Source organism: Coturnix japonica, chromosome 3, assembly GCF_001577835.2.
Source record: "Coturnix japonica isolate 7356 chromosome 3, Coturnix japonica 2.1, whole genome shotgun sequence".
Classification (NCBI taxonomy): domain Eukaryota; kingdom Metazoa; phylum Chordata; class Aves; order Galliformes; family Phasianidae; genus Coturnix; species Coturnix japonica.
The window spans coordinates 36268981-36287708 of record NC_029518.1 but is presented as its reverse complement, the minus strand read 5'-3'; the positions used below and the strand labels follow the sequence as shown (position 1 = coordinate 36287708).

The window sequence follows — 18728 nt, the reverse complement described above, 5'->3', positions numbered from 1 at the left end:
AAGGACATTAAACTCCATTTTTAAAAGACAGAAACATTCACTATTATAAAACGTGTGAAGTTTGTCATAGTAACAGAACTTAAGATTAACCTACACCAAATGATTGCATACAAAAATACAAATTATGTGTGTTACCCTCTGCCTGAATTGCATATAAGCATACCACAGCAACTGATTCATTTTGAAGGCATTGATGTGAGGATAGGCTTGATAGTTACTGTCATTGATGAGAAGGAAGGCAGGGAATGTCTTTGTAATGTGTGCTTGTACAGTAAGCAGCACAATGCGGTGCCAATGGTAACCATCATAAACCTTGATCAGTGATTTCAAACACTGCAGTAATGTCAGACAGAATATTATTTGTGCATAACTAGAGACTTCAGCTGCCTTATGAAACCCTTAGATCGCTCTGGGGATACTTCTGAGCTGTCTTTAACCCACTCAAGACACGCTGACTTTCCCTTCCCCGTTCTCCTTGCGCCACCATGTTGCTTTTCCATCAGTCACAGGTGCGCAACAAATGTCACCGCACCGCCTTCAGCACCGAGGCGGACGGACAGCTCCATCCCGGACCAGCCCCGTTGCGGGCGGCATGGCGGCGTGGCGGCGTGGCGGCGTGGCGGCGGGCTCGTACCGGGGACCGAGTCCGTGCAGCGGGTGATGGGGCTGTGCCGGGGGCGGCAAGGCGGAGGGTCCCCCCCTTCCGGCGACGGTGCAGAGAGACGGCAGCCCCGTAAGCCGGCGCTGTGGTTTTAAATGGGCGGAGCGGCGGCGGGCGGAGGGACGGCCGGTAGGCGGTCGGCGCCGGCCCGCGGCTCCCATATAACCCCACCTCCCGGGCTAGGAGTGCCGCGGTAATTGGCTGGATGTGGTACTTGGAGATGTTGAGCTGGCTCCTTCCCCCCATGTCCCTGCACACACACAGGGGCGGGTGGTGCGGGCGGGAGCGGGAGGCAGGGCTCAGCCCCGGCGGTGGCGGGGCTCACCCATCCGCCTGTCTGCCCGCCGCCGTGCCCGAGCCGCTCCTGCTGCTGGGCTGCTGCCTGCGGCCGCAGGACCCGGCCGAGCCGGCCCGAGGGGAGCGCGGGCGGCTGCTGGCGGCGGCCGAGATGATGGCGGAGGGCGGCGGCGGGCCGGCGCGGCGGAAGGCGCTGTCGCTGCTGGAGGCGGCCCGCTCCCGCTACGAGAGCCTGCAGATCTCCGACGACGTGTTCGGGGAGTCGGGCCAGGACAGCAGCGGGAACCCGTTCTACAGCACGTCGGCCGACTCCCGCTCCGCCGCCTCTTCCCAGGACGAGGAGGACGATGAAGAGGGCGAGGGGCGCCCGGAGGGGCCGTGCCCGCGGAGCAGGGCGTCGAGGCGTCGCGTCCCCAGGTCGGCGGCGGCCCCGGCGGAGCGAAGGCGGCAGCAACAGCGGCAGGCCGGCGGCGGAGGAGCGGTGCCGGGCGGCCCGGGCCCGATGGAGGAAGGGGAGGAGGAGGAGGACGCGGAGACGGGCGGCTGGACGCGGTCGCTGCGAGACGTCCCGCCGCCTCGCTTCAAGGATAGCAGCGGTACGCGGGGAGCGGGGGCGGGCGGCGAGGCCTGGGCGGTGGTACGGCCGCGATCAGCCGGCTCCGGGCCTCGGGGGTGCGGGTGCCTCCAGAGGGCGGCCCGGCCGTTAGGCGGCCGTGTGGGGTGCGGGCCGCCTGCGTGCTTAGTCACAAGCATCCTTCCTCGAGGCGCAGAGCGCGGCCAGCAGCGGGGTGCTGAGGGACAGCACAAGGGCTCACAACGGGGCAGAGATCTGCGCTTGTGAGGGCCGTGCCCACAGGTGGGGACACGCGTGGAAACGAGCGGCTGGGTTGACCTGCTGCCCGCCGAGGGTGGGATGACTTGCGTAGAGAGTTGCACCGCTGGACTCAGTGAGGTGACACAACACATCTGTCAGTAGGGCTGAGCTTGGTGAAAACAGGCCACTGGGTACAAAGGGGTGAGGTGCTGAGTGAAGCGCTTGCGTCTCAGAAGGGTATGTGAGGATTACTGCCTGTCTCTGCTAAGCTGATGGATGGCTTGTCTGGCCTAGAGTTGCTTGTCTTCACTGTTGTTTTTTTACAGTGTTTAATTCATTGACTTTGCTATTGGAAGGTAAGTGCAGGTGAGTGCTTCTACACTTGGTGTAGTGTGCTGGAATTTGTGCAGTGGGGCAGGTAGAAACCTACCTGAGGGATGAGTGAGCAAGCTGGAGCTGGCACTGGAGCTCAGAGTTCTGTGGTGCTTCAGACAAGGGTGGAAAAAAAAAGTTGCCATTTCTCCCTAACTCTAGAAGCCTCTGGACACTGTAATATCCTTAACCATCAATCTGATCTGCCTCTTTAAAGAACTCTTGAAGTTTTGATTCTCACTTAGTCATGTTCTGGACCATAGGCTCCATGGTGTGAAGCTATTTTGTCATTAATTATCATTTAATTTCTCTGCCTCCACTGGCTTATTTCTTCATATCATTACTTTATAGCAGTATGCATTCTAACAAATAGAACTGGGATTCACATTTTCCTGTTGATTTGGGAAAGAAAATTAAGTTGACCTGTTAACTGTAGAATTCAAGTTTCCTTTGAAATGAAAGAGTCTGATCTGTGGATGTCAGAAATAGATGCAGAAGCCTCTTGAGATAGGCCTATGGGTATTGCTGTGAATATTTCTTCCTAGTGATAGATGGAGTAGAGCTTGCTGCTGCCCTTTCACTCTGTTGATCTTAATGATGATAATAGATGCTGCATGCTGCTCATAGCATGGTGATTTGGTTTGGCGAAAGTTCAAATCGTGTAGTGCTTTGATGTCTCTGAAGCATGTACACTCTGATTACTTATTTATTTATTGACTACTCTAATTCCAGACTACAGAAACTACTGCGTTGTACAACTAAACTCTTGTAATTCTAGTCTGTAGATCAACTGGCTTTGGTCAATGCATGTCTCATTATTAGGTCCATGCTAAGCATATTTGTACTGTCGCTGCTGGCACTTCACTGGACAGTGTTCTGACCCAGGAGACTGAGGCAGTTACCACTGAAAAGTTGGACTCGTTTTGGATGAAAGAATCTTTTCTTTCCAGATTCTGATCTTAAAAAGGAGTTTTGAATGAGGTAAAAATTAAATTAGCATAAAAACTTCTCAGTATGGCCTTCTGGCTACAGATGATGCAAAGTGCTTCCATTGCTATACTTGCACTGAGATTTCAACCAGAAGAACTGATGTACTTATGAACTGAAGTCTCATAAAACATCAGCTGCATCAGTTCTTGAAATAAATCTTTGAGTCAGACCAGGATCAAACTAGTGTCAAGCTGTTTGGTCTGGGAGACAGCCCTGATAGGTAAGAGAAGGTATGGAACACAAAATACTCAAGATTCTTAATAAGAATCTCAGAATGCATGTTTTGTTTGCTTTGTTGTTTTGTTTTTTTTTTTTTTCTTGTTCAATTTAATAAAAATAGTGGGTGCTTGGAGTCTTTTTTGTGCTTGGGAGTTTCTGGTTGGATATAAGGAAAAATTTATTCTCTGAAAGAGTAGTCGAGCATTAGAAGAGGCTGCCCAGGGAGATGGGACTGGTCCTGGAGGTGCTCAAGAAATGTGTGAATGTGGCATGGAGGGATATGGTTAGTGAGCATGGTGGAGGATGGGCTGATGGTTGGCTCAATCTTAGGCCTTTTCCAACCGTAATGATTCTATGAAAGAAATAACAAAAACATGAATAGCTTTATCTGACTTCCTTTGTGGGAATCCAAGGTAGCTGTTAACTCTGAGGTTAGAACAGATGGTTTGTTGGCTCTTTGTGTTATTTTTAGTTAAGCTATTCTGCAAAATCATTCTCTTTAGTTGCTGGGAAAAATACGAGTCATACTGTGATGCCCTGATTTTTAAACTGATAAATAGTAGCACTATGCAGCTCTGATCAAAATAGGTTGAGGAAACAAGGGAGCTCAGTTGCTCGCCACAGAGTTCAGAGTAATGATGTGAGTTCTGAAGTACTGCGTTATAAACTGTATAGGAGGTGCTGAAATGCTTTCCCTTGAGAAAGAGTGCTCCAGCAGGTCTGTGGGTAGGTCAGTATGTGTATTTAAAAGGATGATGACATTCTCGAGGAAATGTTGGATCTCAGCGTGTGTGTGTGTGTATGTATATATATATATATGTGTATATATATATATATACACACACACACACACATATATATGTGTGTGTATAATATCCCTTCTCACTGTCATGAAGGTGAGCTGTGGAAATGCTGCTGCGATAAGGGAATTAGAATTGAAATGGGGAGAAAGCAACTATTATTACTTCAGTTGTAGGCTAGCAAATGCTAGCAACTCAGTACAAAACCTTGATTTCTGGTTCCTCCTGCCTTAAACTAATTTTAAAGTGTCTGCTGTTTCTTCACAGAATGCCCTAGGTTGGAAGGGAATCAGAAAGATCATTCAGTCTAACTTTTGGAGCGCCCAAAGTTCAGATCCTGTTTATGACAGCATTGTCCAAATGCATCTTGAGCTCCAGCAGGCTTGCTGCCATCACCCTAAATCACCACCTACTAAGGTTACCTATCCCTAACAGGAGCTATAGTGATAGTGCTCTTCTCTGTAGCTCTGAAAGCCACGGAGTGAACACCCTTCAGTGATGAGAGAAATGGAAGTATAGAGGTGAAAGGAGTTGGGTGGCTTTGAGTAGTGCTTTCCTCTGTTTGCCTAGAAATCTGCCCAGGAAACTTCTTGTGAAACACGGGTGCTATTGCTTTTGGTCTTTCTTCTTGGAGGGTCTTAGCAAGGTGAATATCCTTGTATTACTGCATCGGGATGTTCCTGAACTGGGTAGTTGATATTGTCCCCCTAGAGTCTAATGCTTACCATATCTCTGTATCCAGTGATTAGAAAATTGGATTCTAGATGTAAAAGCCATCCGGTTGTTAGAGATCATGTTTTAGGGTGGCAGCAGTATGGGGGAAGACTGATTAAAAATTATTGCTGAAGTCCTTGAAGTTACAGCCAATCAGTTTTCTTCATTTCTGTGTTCTTGGAAATCTGTTCTTAGACCTAAACCCAAGGACAAAATGTAAAGGCTGTTCCTTACTGGCAGTTTGAGACAGCTCCTCCTCAGCAGGTTGCATTTGGAGAGCATAGATAGCAATTTATGGGCCTTCAGAGTATTTGTCAAACACAGAATGTGCTGTAAGATATCTTTGGAGAACACACTCCAGTAGAACAGCTTGCACTCAAGAAGTTGCATAGTCCGTGCCTGGCAGACAGGCTCCCCTTGTTACCTAGAAGAGGTTTAAATTAATATCTGAAGTAATTCTTAATATACTTTTAGGAGAGCAGTTTTTTTCCAAAAGGATCACGTGGTGGGAAATAGTCATTTATTCTATGATGGCTCGCACATGAGATGCAGTGTGTATGCTTTTCCCAAGAATAGAAGACTTGTGTGGGAAGGCAGATGAGAAGACACTATTCCAGCAGCAGGCAAACAGGATGAAGAGTTCTTGGATCAGGCTGGGCCCTGAAAGAGGGCCACATACAGGCTGCCATCTAACAACACTGATCATCTTGGTTCAAGTCCTGAACTGAATCCTGTAGGCTTTTGTCTTAGTCAATTCAGGACAATACTTAATGATTGCAGAGTTATAAGAAAACCTGTAAAAGCTACTGAGTTGCTTGTGAAGTATTCTATTTGAGAAATATCTGGGCCAGATTTTCTGACTGCAAGTTGGTAAAGTGCCTCTGATGTGTCCCGTTATTGCTTACTTCTGTCATCAGAATTAGCTGCTTTTGACTTGCTTAACCATGGAAAATGGCATATCTGTATGAGTTGTTCTTGCATTCTAAGTTATTTATAGCTTCCTGGATGTTTTGTGATGCTGCTATGTTTTATGATAAACACATCAGAAAGATGTATTTATACAATTAATATATGCAGTTTTCCAGATCATCTATTGGGTGACTTAAAGGTTTAATGTTTTGCTAAAGATGTGAATTATGCAAGGGCTTAATACATCATACCTCTTATGAAACCTAAATATGCTTTCTGTATGGTTTTAGAACACGCTTTCCTGCTTCCATCATCACTGTAATACAGGTTCATGACAGCCTTCTTAATTCTAAAGTTTCCTGCAGTTTAGCTGTGTTCCCATCCTTTTTGTGCAGCTCTGTGATTGTGAATAACACTGTTGATATTTCAAAGAAGTACCGATTCTTCTCTGATTTTATACAGAGAGCCAGTTCTGGTCAGTACTTGAGACACTTAGATCTATAAATACTGCAAATTAAGGTCTTCTCTATAGACACTGACTGAAATTCTACAGAGAAAAAACTTATTTACTGCTTGATTTTGTACTGAATCAAGCAAATATTTTCCACTTGTAGTTATTTATGGGGTCATCTCAAAGAAATAGATTACTTCCTACAAATACTCACGTCCACTTGTGCTGTACTGTTTTTGTGACGTTGACAGCTTCCCTTGTCTGCTTACCTCCAAGTCAACCTGGAGAGGAAATTGGCCTCTCTCCTGTGCCTAATAAGGAAGCTAATAGCTAAGTTGACATGCTAATTATGTATAGACTGGGCCACAAGAGCTGTCCTGGTTGCTGTAGAAGTGGGAAATTTGTACTTGTTTGTTAAGGTATTTTGTTTAGTTTTCCTCCCATGCTTGTCTTCCAAAAACTTGGGAGTGGATGGATTTACCAGTTTGAAAATAAAAAGTGCTTCCCAAAGGGAAGATAATAGATGCAGTTCAATGTCTTATCTAGAAGTCAAAGGAATATAGTCCCTAGAATACCTTATACTTCTTAATACTGCTGAAATTTCTGCATCATATTAGAAAATAGAACAGATGGACTCCAAAGGAATACATAAGACAGATGCATGAGAACGCTGCCATTTGACATCTCACTTCTTTGTGGCAAGGCATCCTTTCTAGGAACTTATCCAAGCTCCCACTTTAAACAGGATGTTAATCAGTCACTGTCTTGATCTGAAAATGAACAGATATGTAACTCAGTGGGTCTTGTAAAAATGAAGCTATAGCTTCAAGAGCGAGGGACTGCAGGGAAACAGTTTTAGAGGGTTCTTTAGCTTGTTTTGGCCTTATAAAAATATTTCTGAATTATCAGCCCTGATTTTCTGTGAAGGTGACTGATATTAATGGCACCTGATAGAAAACTTGCTTTCAGTTTTGTTCTCCTGGACATTATATGGATTCATGTGATTTGTACTGACAAACTTTTTTTAAAGAAGGATAAACAACAAACGCATGGAGCTTCTATAGAGCCAGCAATACAAGGCTGTAGCTGTGCAGTTGAGAACTGGTAAAACTGCAATGTTGTTGATGTATCACACTGTAGAGATGCAAAAATCTTGTCACAGAAGGATAAATAGGAGCCACTGAAGCAAAGAGTATCTTATGCCTGTATGGGTGGGGGAAAGTCATTTTGAACAAAAAGATTAGTGGACTGAGATAAAAGATACAGTGGGCCAGTCAGCAGGTACAAATGGTTTTGGTTGGTTTTTGTTGCTGGGGAGAGGAAGGGGAGAAAGAACATAAAACAGATTTAAAGCAGATGCTGCTATAACTGTGATTCATTTGTGATTACATATGGCGGAGAGGTGGGTGTGTATGAAATAGATTAAATTGCAGCATGAAAAGAGAGTATTTTTCTTTTTTCTAAGTTACTTATGAAATTCAGTGCTGTGGAAAATTTGTCTATCCAGTGTGTGGAGTCATCTTTTTTTTTTTTGAGTGGTAAATGCTGGCTGACATCCCACTGGGAAGCATCTGGAGCTGTGCAGTCAGAGATCTGTGTGTTGCTGTGGACGTGTAGCTGTTCTCATTGTTACAATGCTCTCTGCTTGCAGGATGCAGCCTGTTCATGTTGGGTTTAGGCAATGGTAATCTTGTCAGTTAATGCCTTGAAAAATTACCCTGAAGGAGTTACACGTATTGAAATCATCTATGCTTTTATGAATATGGTTTGTGGTAATTGGGGTCTGGGATCACTTGTTCTGTCAGTACTGGGGTGGAACAGCTTAACTTGATTGGTATTGCAAGGCAAGAGATGGGCAGTTTTCTCCAGAGGTCAACGTGGTGGATGTTATATCTTTCCTTGCTGCAGTGGCCTGGCAAAAATGAGTTATATCCAGCTGTGCTGGGGCTGAGGATTATGGTGCTCGGGGATGACCTCAGGGCCTGGGCCTCAGATAGGTCTGTCAGTGCCTCCAGGGTAGTTCCTTGAAACAAACTCTAAATATAAAGTCTTCGCTTTTGCTGGAATGTCTCTTGTCTTGGTTAGTATCTCTGAAAATGTGGTGTGAAGATCTGGCTAAAGCTTAGGGATTATGATGGAAAAATTATTTTTGGTTTACCAAAAACTTGAAACTTACTGAACTTGTTCATTAAAGTTTTAGATAAAACAAATCTGGGAAGGGCTCCATGTATACCAGAAGACAGTCTCAGAACTCATGCAGTTCTTGACAGCCTGAAATAGCCCAGGGGAATGAAAGGGTAGAGCACAAGTGAGAAACACATAGTGTGAAGGCAGCAGTGATTAACAGTGGAATTGCAAGATGGAGGGGAAAAGGAAGAAGCGTTTAGATAGAAAGGGAACAGGAGGATGAAGCTGAGCTCAAGATGAATGTGACTCAGTGTCTCATTTTTGTGAAAAGAAAAACATCCTCTTCAAGTATTTAAACAGAGAAGCTTACAAGATTTGTGATGACCTGACCTGCTGTTTGGGAGATAGTAAGTCTGGGTCACCACCTTAGGTGGGAGGTAAACAGTTGAGGGAGAGAGGATCAAGAAGGAGAAAATGTACCAACTGGACCATGTTTCAGTATTCTGTTTATAAACTAAGTGGCCATGTGGATAAGTAAAGGCTATTGTAGAAAAGGGCATTATCTGCCTTATCTGCTATGGAAATTGAATACAAGGAATAACAGGCTTAAGCTGAATTGATGGAGAATTAAATGAATCATGATAGAAGCTCTCAGCCAGTGTAATACCGTGGCAGACTTGGTTTGTCTCTGGAAACCTAAGAACAAGCTTTACTAACCTATTGTAATAGATTGACACCCAGTATGTACACCAGCCTCTGGTTGAGACTTGTATTAAATGACTTCTCGTTTCCCTTGCCAGTGCTTTTTTCTGCTGTTTTACAAATGGTTAAGATAGATGTATACACTAGGAAAGCTGCTCAGTGGTAAGTTGTATGTTGGAGTGCTAGGAAAAGACTTGCTGCATGCTTCATCTGCCTCAGCTTTGGGCATGGGGTGAAGCTGTGTATCTTGATGGAAGAAACTGTGTGCTCACAGAAGGCCTTCTCATCTGTTAGGGTGAAACTCTCCCTTTCCTCTTACTATGGTACAGTGGTCCAGGCTTACATGGCTGTTACTCAGAGTGTTTCTGTCTCTATCACATGCTAGGGTAATTAGTTGTATGTCAGTGATGATGTATCTCTACTCAAGTGATTAATTCTAGGCCTCATTTTGTGTGTTTAAAAACTAATTTTTGGATACAGTACTACCCAAATACTTTAATTGTTATCCTCACAGCACCTGGGAAACTTTTAGTTATTGTATTATCCAGTAGTGTAAGTCTGTAGTTGCTTTCGTCTATAACTCTCTTGAGGTATGAAGACCCTCCTTGCAAGTAAATACTGAGAACACTACTGTAAAGTGTGAGAACAGATGTGGAGGAGGAAGACAGGCACAAGTCTGCAATAGGCCCAATTAAGTCTTTATCCAGTCACCTGCCGTAATTGATGACTATCAAATAGGTGTCTTGACAAGGGAAGACAACAGAATGTGTTTGTTTCTCAGAAGGTTGTTTCCTCACTTCTCTGTGAGCTTTGCAAGGTTGTTTCATCTTGGGAAGAATATTATTGTGCTTAGCTTGTCTCTTTTCCCGATATATACCTCAAGTCTGATTGTAGGGTATCCTGTCTATGATACAAGTAACTAATACTGCTCTGAATTTGTCTCAGTGCCTGTGGTTGTTATTCTTTCCACTCAGATCTGTTCAGTCTTGAAGAAATGTTAGGATACAAGTAAGAAGCTTAAAGTCAGATTTCCTCTTGTACTTGTTGGGTTTTGTTGGTTTTTTATTGTTTGTTTTTTTTAGCTTAGGCTGTTACCTTGAACTTGGATTCACTCTGGATCTTGTTATGAGGCTACTAGTATTTGAGGAATTAGAGGAAAAAAGTTAACGAACTTGCAACATTTTAATTATTTATGTTTTTGTTTTTGCTACAGGCATTATAGCTTATGTTATCCTATCCTCAGACTCATGAAATTTATACTCTGATAAACCTCATTAGTTGTCTTGAAAACCAAAGCAAAATCCTTGCCTTGACAGCTGAATTGCACCTAGCTTATCATGAATTTGCCTCCTGAAAAATTCACTGACCTTGCTTATTTCTTCATCTCTCTTTCTCTCCATTTTATTTTGCAAAAGAGCCTTTTAGCTTTTTCTGTATGAGACACAGCTGTTTCTGATTAGGAAGTGCAGTAATACAGCCAGAAGTATCTAATTCCCTAATTCCACTAGACTGGGATAAATACGAACCACTTTGAGCTCTGTGAGTGCAAATCTGAAAACTACTTGCTTTCTGGGGCAGATGGTGGGTGTGAAATATTCAGCTATGGATATTTTTTAAATGGTGCTGTAAAACTGGGCATCAAAAATGAAAGATTCTAGGAATTTAAAATGTACTTACGCTGGTGATGCTGCTGGTGAGATTATATCAGTGTTCAGTCTTTCTTCTGTTCTTTTAACTGTTGAATGTCACACATTGAATCAATGGCGAAGAACTGAATAAGCTTTTTTTTTTTCCTGAAAGCACCTATTTGTGTTATATGCTGAAGAAGAACCATTTGATAGCATTTTATGAGCAGATACAGAAGACAAAAAGTTAAATTTTAAAATACAAATGATGCCTCCTCTTTCCATCTTTTGCTGGCTCAAAAGGGAGAAAAAGGGTCCCAGTATTGACCTGGAGCAGCTTGACATTGAGCTGTGTGCTGCCAATTGTTCTAATGTCAGCTTTCTTCCTAAGATAAAAGGGAGATGGGATTTTTTTTTTCTTTTCAGGCTGAAATGGGCAGCTAAAGGGAGAATGCTTTAGCACAGTGCTTTAATCAGAAAAGGAGCTAGGAAACAAGTATAACAAAAGCTGTTCAAAACTTTACTTTGAAACTTTCCATTGCTAGTGAATCCTTTTAATCTGTACTATAACCTTTTCCTAACCTTCTCTTCTCTGCTACAGCATTTAGTTTCTCTGTTTCTCTTTCTAGAAAATCCTTTGCTGTCATAAAAACGACCATTTCTCCTGCACCTTAATATAGATTTTACTAATCCTTCACATTTTATCATTGTATTTTTAGTCATTATGAACTGCCTTTTTTTGTTATTCTGAGCTCTGCTGGATTCCATGTATTTGCTGTCCATGTTAAAACTGCAGGTAGTCTGGAGCAGGAATTCGTTGTTCACATTTTGCTTCTTAGTAATTCAGGCTTTTTTTTCTATGGGAGGAGGAGGCGAAGGTCTTCCAGATACTGAGTTCTCACCTACCTCAAGCAAAAATAGTCAATGAGGGGTGAGAGCACTTTGAAATGCACCTGCTTAGTGATAGTTTGTTCAAATTCGATCCTTATTAGACAGCAAATTTGTAGTGAGAAGAGCCTGTCCTGCAGCCGATACGTGGTGCTGAGGGACACGATCAGTGGGCATAGTAGTGATGGGTTGATGGTTGGACTTGATGATCTTTGTGGTCTTTCCTAGCCTTAATGATTCTGTGAAAAATCCAGTTGATGTTGTAATGAAGTCATGTGAAAGCAGCCTCTGCCTGTTCATGTGTCCATAGTGCCACATAAAGATGGCAGCTGGTACTTCTAGCATTCTGCAGTATGGCCAGATGCTCCTAGACCGCATTGCTCGCTGACACTTGCTACAGCTGATGTTTGAGATCTCAGTGTGGGAGTTGCAATATGTGAACAACTGTCACACCCACCACAGCATTAAACTTAGCATTCCTTCCAGCTTGTTAACACTTCACACAGCTCAGCAAAATTGGAGTGTCGTATCTAATTGGTGTGGTACTTTTCTGTGGCTTTGGTAGTGGGGCTGGTGCCCAAGAACAACTTGCTTGACTTCAAGCCATTGTGATTACCTGCCTCAAATGGTCTCTGCTAGACAGAAGCCTGAGACCCGAAAGGAGAGAAGTGTTGTCAGCTAATCAGCAGGAATTGATCAAAACTATCAAGATAATTAAAGTGAAATATAACAAGGATAAAGCAAGACCAAATGAATAATCACCAAGGAAAAACTGTTTAGCTCTGTAAAGCAACTCTATTTACTACTTATGAGCAAAAAGCTTTCAGTGTAGTTCTGGAGTCTGGAGCTTTCTTTTAAACAACAGTCACATACTCCTACTGCCAGCCCTATTTGTTGTCACTCAAAAGAAAATCTCATGAAATATCGGCTGCTTTTTTGTTCCTTAGTTGAGCTTTAGGAGTAAGAAGTGTTAAATGTGCACAAACACAAGTGTTCCCTTGTCACCAGGGAGAATTTCACTTGACTTTTCCCAATCCACAGGACACAGAAGCCATAGCTTTTCTCTTGTTATTTCCTTGGCCCTGTTCTCTTGTGATGAATAAAGGCGGATTTAAGAGGAATCACAGGTTAAGTAAAGCAACTTCAAATGTGAAGTCATTCTACCTACTCTTTTGTAGTATATGAGGAGTTTGGCCACTCAAATGATAGAGGGGAACATATATATTTATATATTTTTTTCCCCCACTAAAGGCAATTCCTTTAGTGTGTTTATCAAAAGGCATGACCTGTTTGCTTTGACTGTATGAGGAGCTTAGAGCCCTGATGTTACACAGCTTGCCATTGAATGCGTGACTGAATTGCTCCTTTAAAAACGGCATTCTTATAAAAACAGCAGCAGTCAATTTGGTATCAGGTCTGTGTCTAAGTGGTAGAAACTAATGTTAAGTAAGACCCATGATCAAGAGGGAGTTGTAATCTGCTTGCCAAGGCTTGAGAAGTCATCACTGCCTATTGAATCACAGTCATAAGGCCCTAAAGGGATGATGAGAAGGCTGTGGGAATGACTACAGAGGATTTGTGTGGTAGAAAGATGGTTTCCCTCCTTTCATACCACTATGCATATTGCAGGCTCAGTCTTGCTTATAGGATTAATAATTTCAATGGCTGACTGCACAGCAAGTTTGTGCTCTGGAAGTTTATTTCCTTTAGAGAACAACACAAGGCTGTTAAACATCCTTTTGATTCATCAGCAATGCAAATTGAAAGTCAAAGTTGAGTGTCAAGGGATGTTAAAAAAAAACATGTTATACTTTGAATCTAGGAAAGACCATAAACTCATGCTTAAATCCTAAGCTTTTCTGTATGTGAATGCAATGCTACTTTAATGATAATACAGTAACATACTATAAGCAGACTAACATTGGAGCTGTTATACTGATGCAAAAGTGCCTCTGTCCAGTACCACTGCTGCCTTGTTCTTACAAGAAAAACAGTATTATGGGGGTCAGAAATGGAACCAACTCCGTTTCAGAGCAAACTGGATATACTGGTATAAAACCTATTGGTAGATCAGGCCTTTCTGGGACTGATAGAATTCAAGTGCGTGCTCCTCACTCTGCTGAAGTGAGGGTTTGAGTGAGTACTATGAGATCTGGTATTTAGCAGTGATGCAAAGTAATATGTTCATCGCTCTCTCCCTCCTCCCCAGACAAGTAACGTTCTAGCTTGCCTGGGGTGCCTGAGGCTCTGATAACACTAGGTTATAAAAAAAAGTTCAGGCCTTGCTAATAATCTGAAAGCTTTTATTTATTTATTTTCCACTAAAACATTGATGGGGGGGTTATAGCACTTAAGATCTAGTACAACTTGGCCCTGAGGGAGGAACATAGTTCCTGATGTGAAAGGGAAAATGCTGTGTATTCAGGGCAATTCGTGATGAGGAAGAAGGAACTACATCAGTTTATGGAAGAAGCTGATGGGATTGAATGAGACACAGCATGCCTGTTACTTTCTTAACTTTATTTTGAGACAGTCAACTATTATAAATAAAGTATGAATGGAGAGAAACATAGCTTAAACGTGAGACTTTTGTGAACACAGCAACAAGCAGCTGAAGAAATGGAAGGGCTATACAAAGGAGGAAATCTGTCTTTAATATATAAACAGCTGTGGCAGTGAAGTCTGGAAAGCTTAGGAAGCAGGATGCTCCCTGTGGAGACAGATTCTTTTCTTTGTTTGCCTTCCTATTCCTGCACACGGAGCCAAGAGAGCAGGGAGAGACTTAGCAGTCAAAAAGGGAGGTTTTCAGATACTCATTTTACTGTGGGACTCTGTATTCAAAGAGTGCTGAAGAACAAACAAACAAAAAAACAAATAAAAAATGAAAGGAGGTCTGGAAATAGATGACATTCATCCTGACACTGAAGCTGTGATTCTTTTGTTCTGTCTGGAGCAGCAGCATGGGCTGATCTCTCCAGGAGGCGTGAGCCAACACCAGGGATTCTGACAAGCAGACACTGACTGAGATAGTGCTGCAGCAAGGGCATGGAGGGAGGTCTCAGCACTATATGAAAAGCAGTAGTAAAGAGGAAGAAAAACTTGGGTATCAGCCATGAGGAAGAGACAGCTTTTGCTGTTTGGGAGCAGAGACTTCCTTAAATAATCCTCAGTCATTTGTTGTTTAAGTGGAGGCTGCACAGCACCTAAGGGGTTGAGTGTTCCTTGTAGGAAATGTTGTGGTGCTAGATGAAGACTGTTGTGTAATCCTCACACAGAACTGGGGCTCTTCTTTGCTGGCAAGGACTGGCAAAGTTGAAGAAAGGGACTTAGAACAGCAGCTCTGTGTGAGGTATGCCACCATATGCCATGAAATTACGTTGATTTTTGTGGTGTGGGTGGATGGACTGTACAGAAGAATGAATCTCTGCATTTGTTCACTTGTAGAAATATTCACTTAAACCTTTTGGTGTATTGTTTCTAAGCCATCAGAATTTGAGTCTGCGCTTTAGATTTTGAATGCTTCTTTCACTACGTTGATGGTTGAGGAGGGTGTAGGTACAGCATGCTTATACCTGAGAATTACAGGAAAAGAGGCAGAGGTTATGGCTTTCAGTATTCAGAGTCAGGGTGGATGGGCCTCTGAGCACCCTTATTCAGCTGTAGGTGTCCCTGGTCACTGCAGGGGAGCTGAGCTAGATGGCTGTTAAGGTCCCTTCCAACTCAAATGATTATGATTCTATGAATGTAAAATAGCATTGACTTCAAATTGAAAGAGAGAAGCCTCCAGTTGCAGGCCTCCTTGACCTGTAATTGCAGAATTTGATTTGCGTTTACCTGCTAGTTAGGTGCTCCTTGCCAGAGAGGGGTTAGTAGAAAATGGATGTGTGAACTTGTGACTGCAGGTGTTAGTACTGTGCTTGAGGGCCAGAGGAGGTATGAGCAAGAACCAAAAGGGGATTTTGGACTTCAGTTTCTGTTATTCTTGGCAGACCAGGCACAGGTGCAGATCTTTATTCTATAGTTTATAAGAGAATAATGTGCAATTGGACATACTCCTGACCAACACCTAGCCAGATGACCACCTGTTATATCCAGCAGCTAATCCTTGTTTTAAAACATATATCCTTAGAAACAGTGAGCATGCACTTTACAGGATTTCTGCTAGCAGAAGCCTCACCTCATCCTGTCCCTTCAGCAAAAATGTCAACAGAAAAGGAAGCTTTGAGGAACATCAGCATCTTAGAAATGCAGGAGGAAAGGGGGAGAGTGTGTAGATCCGGGGGGAGGTCAGAGTGAGCCCAGCAGCCTGGGGAAGGATGGAAACTTACAGAAGGGAACAAATGAAAACAGGACACAAATCCCACTGTCAGCCTGAGGCATTGTGAAGCAGGAGCGCAGATGAACGCATAGCATATCAGTAACAGAGGAAAGCATGCAGGGAGGCTGACTCCCAGTTTCATAACTCAGGGAACATATTATCTCTGGCTTAGTGAGCAGGCAGTTTAGAAAGGAAGAACTGCTGTTGTTGAGCAGTAGTCAAAATTCACAGCCCTTGTTTGAGTGGGAACTTTTCCAGTTACTTGTCACTGAGTAAATACACTCCTTTCCATCATATAATGAAATCATTAACCAGCTTTACACAGAAACAGGATCTTTTTTTTACTCTTTAAGAAAATCAGTATTTAAATAGACAACAGCATGTAGGATGAGATAGGGGGCCAAGTCTACAGAGCAAAAACGCACTCAGAAACTTTCTTACCCCCTATGTAATTAAAACATTAAGTAAGAGGAAGAACACAGCTAGCAAATGTGAGCTTGTGGAATCTGCAGCTATAAATGTCTGTGGTTACAGAAGGGGAAGCTATTATTTCTGTTCTGATAATGCCCAGAAGCCTCTGTAGGAATACTTAGTGGAAAGTGCTTGGTACTTTACAAACAGAAGGCTGTGTTTTGCAGTGGTTGTTCCCATGTTGCTAATTTAAATTTACCTTGCAGGTGCCTCCTGCATAATTACATGCAAATTTAAGGAACTCATGTGTGGGCCTGATTTTTATACACCAATAAAATTTATTGACTTTGTCTTCCATCCCACTACTTAATCTCATCACTATGGCTTTTTTTTTTTTTTTTTATTATTATTTTATGTGAGCACATAATGAAGTTCTTTGGAAATCCCTATTGTATTAAATCACTATTGCTACTTGGTCCAGAACAAGAGATGCAAGCTACTTCTTTTTATGAGTTGAAGTGTATTCTTACAGTAATTAAATCCTGCAGGGTCTTTTGGCATTTATTTGTTTATTTGTTCCAAGAAACATGGAAAAGATGAGCTCAAGTATATTTGTGTTCATATGTATTAGGTGATTCTATAACCTTGAAGTGCATTAAATTGCAGGATGGTGAGGGAGTTGGAAGGAAGGGGAAGCTTGCTCTTGAGTTACCCAGCCAGGAATGATTTGGTTTCCAGGTTTGTCAGCTGGGAACCTTCTCCAATGCAGAGTTGGTATTTAGTGTGATGGGGATGGCTAGTGGGAAGTGTTGCCTGCTTGGCAAGCTCAGACTTTTTCCCTTCCTGAATTCAGGGCACAACAGAATAAAGAGTGAGTCTGTATTTGAGGAGACAAACTTTGGCTCCAGAGACATGTCCTGCCTGTCCTGAAAAGCTATGGAGGAGCATGTGATGCTCTTCTCTGCAGTCCTTCTCTCCATGACCTGTTCCTGCTGCATTTGTGCCAGGCTGCTATGCAGCCCGTCGCTGGCAATGGGGAAAGTTGGAGGCCAGGTGCTCACCAGTTCTGCTTGCAACTCAGAGTAGCTGGGAGGAGGTTGCAGGAGCGATGCTGTGTTGCTGATGGACTGCTACTTCAAGGTTCTGCTCTGTGTTTAGCTCTGAATTGTGTTTCTGGATCTGTCTGCAATTACAGCTCTCCAAAGGCCTTCCCTGGGGCACAGGGGTTGGTAAGCATGTGCATCAGCCAAGAGATAACAGGCAGTACGAGTGGTTAAATCCACCTTTTCGTATGGATGATTGCTTTCTTGTTTTTCACACTTTATTGTTGAAGAAATGCTCTGGTTTCTTAAAAGTGAGAAGTTGTGGGTTTATAAGAGTTATTAGGAAGCAGCTTGAGTGCTATGAGATGTGTGTCATGCGTCCCGCGTGAGCTAAGAGGATTAGGGATGCTGGTGTGTGTGATGTACAGAAGTCATTCATCAAAGCTGCCAGCCATGTGGCTATTCTTAGTTGAGATGTTCAGGCACCCTGCAGTGTGACCTGTATGTCACTTCTAAGGGGAGGTTTTAGAGCAAGGATGGAAAAAGAGAATCTGACAGAGAGACAGGTGTAAGAGAACAACTGCTGTGTGCATCCTCCTAACTGTTCTAAGAAAATAGACCTTCATTTGCCCCTAAACCTAATTCACCCTCTCTTTGTTGGCAAGGCACATGGTTTGTAAGTGTTTGTCCTGACACTTTGGAGGGTTTGGGGTTGGAATGTGGGGAATTAAAAGGGGTAACCTTGCAAATTTAAAAGCAGTGTGTAAGTGAAGAGGTGTTATGATGCTCACTGATGGAGATGGTGTAGTCCTTAAACAAGAGTCCCAGTGACTGTAGCATTGACTTACTCTTTTAGTCTCCAAAGTGATGAGACTTCCTTTGCTTCCCTGTTTGGGGCCTGTACAGCAGGGAAAACTAGTTTGAGCAGCTTGTGAAGTTACCTAGGGATGCATGTGCACACTACTACGGAGACCAGTGAAATCCCAGGGAAGCCAATGTAGAAGAAGAGCCTGAATATCATTCCCATGTAGCCCCTGGCACTAAGCTCCTTGGCCAGCTTCTAGTTTTTAAGTCCTAGCTGGACTGACTGCAGCAGGAGCCCCAGCTCCATGCATTGTGACTCGGATGCAGAGTCATGCTGTGGCCTTGTCACCCTTTCCCAAGTGGATGTCAAGGCAGGAGCTTCCTTCTGTGCATGGGAAGCAGCATCTGATGCTTTATGGACAACAGGCATGTCCTGGCAGTTCTTTTCCAGAAAGCAGCTATAGCTGCTGGGGCACAGTTTTATAGCCCCAGTTCTGTAGCTATATTAGCACATATGGGATGCAGATGAATCACTGAAATGAAGGTCTTTGCATGAAAAGATTGTCTCTAATGCTTTGCTGAG

The 18728-nt window shown here is 43.3% G+C and overlaps 1 protein-coding gene across 1 annotated transcript in view; it reads left to right on the top strand.

The window, feature by feature from the left end:
- Positions 1-821: 821 nt before the first annotated feature.
- PGBD5 (piggyBac transposable element derived 5) overlaps positions 822-18728 on the top strand; it is a 56309-nt gene continuing 38402 nt past the window's right edge. Inside the window, exon 1 of the mRNA XM_015857913.2 lies at positions 822-1554. Within this exon, the coding sequence (XP_015713399.1) occupies positions 867-1554 (688 nt within the window). The 5' untranslated portion in view covers positions 822-866. The remainder of the gene's footprint in view (positions 1555-18728) is intronic.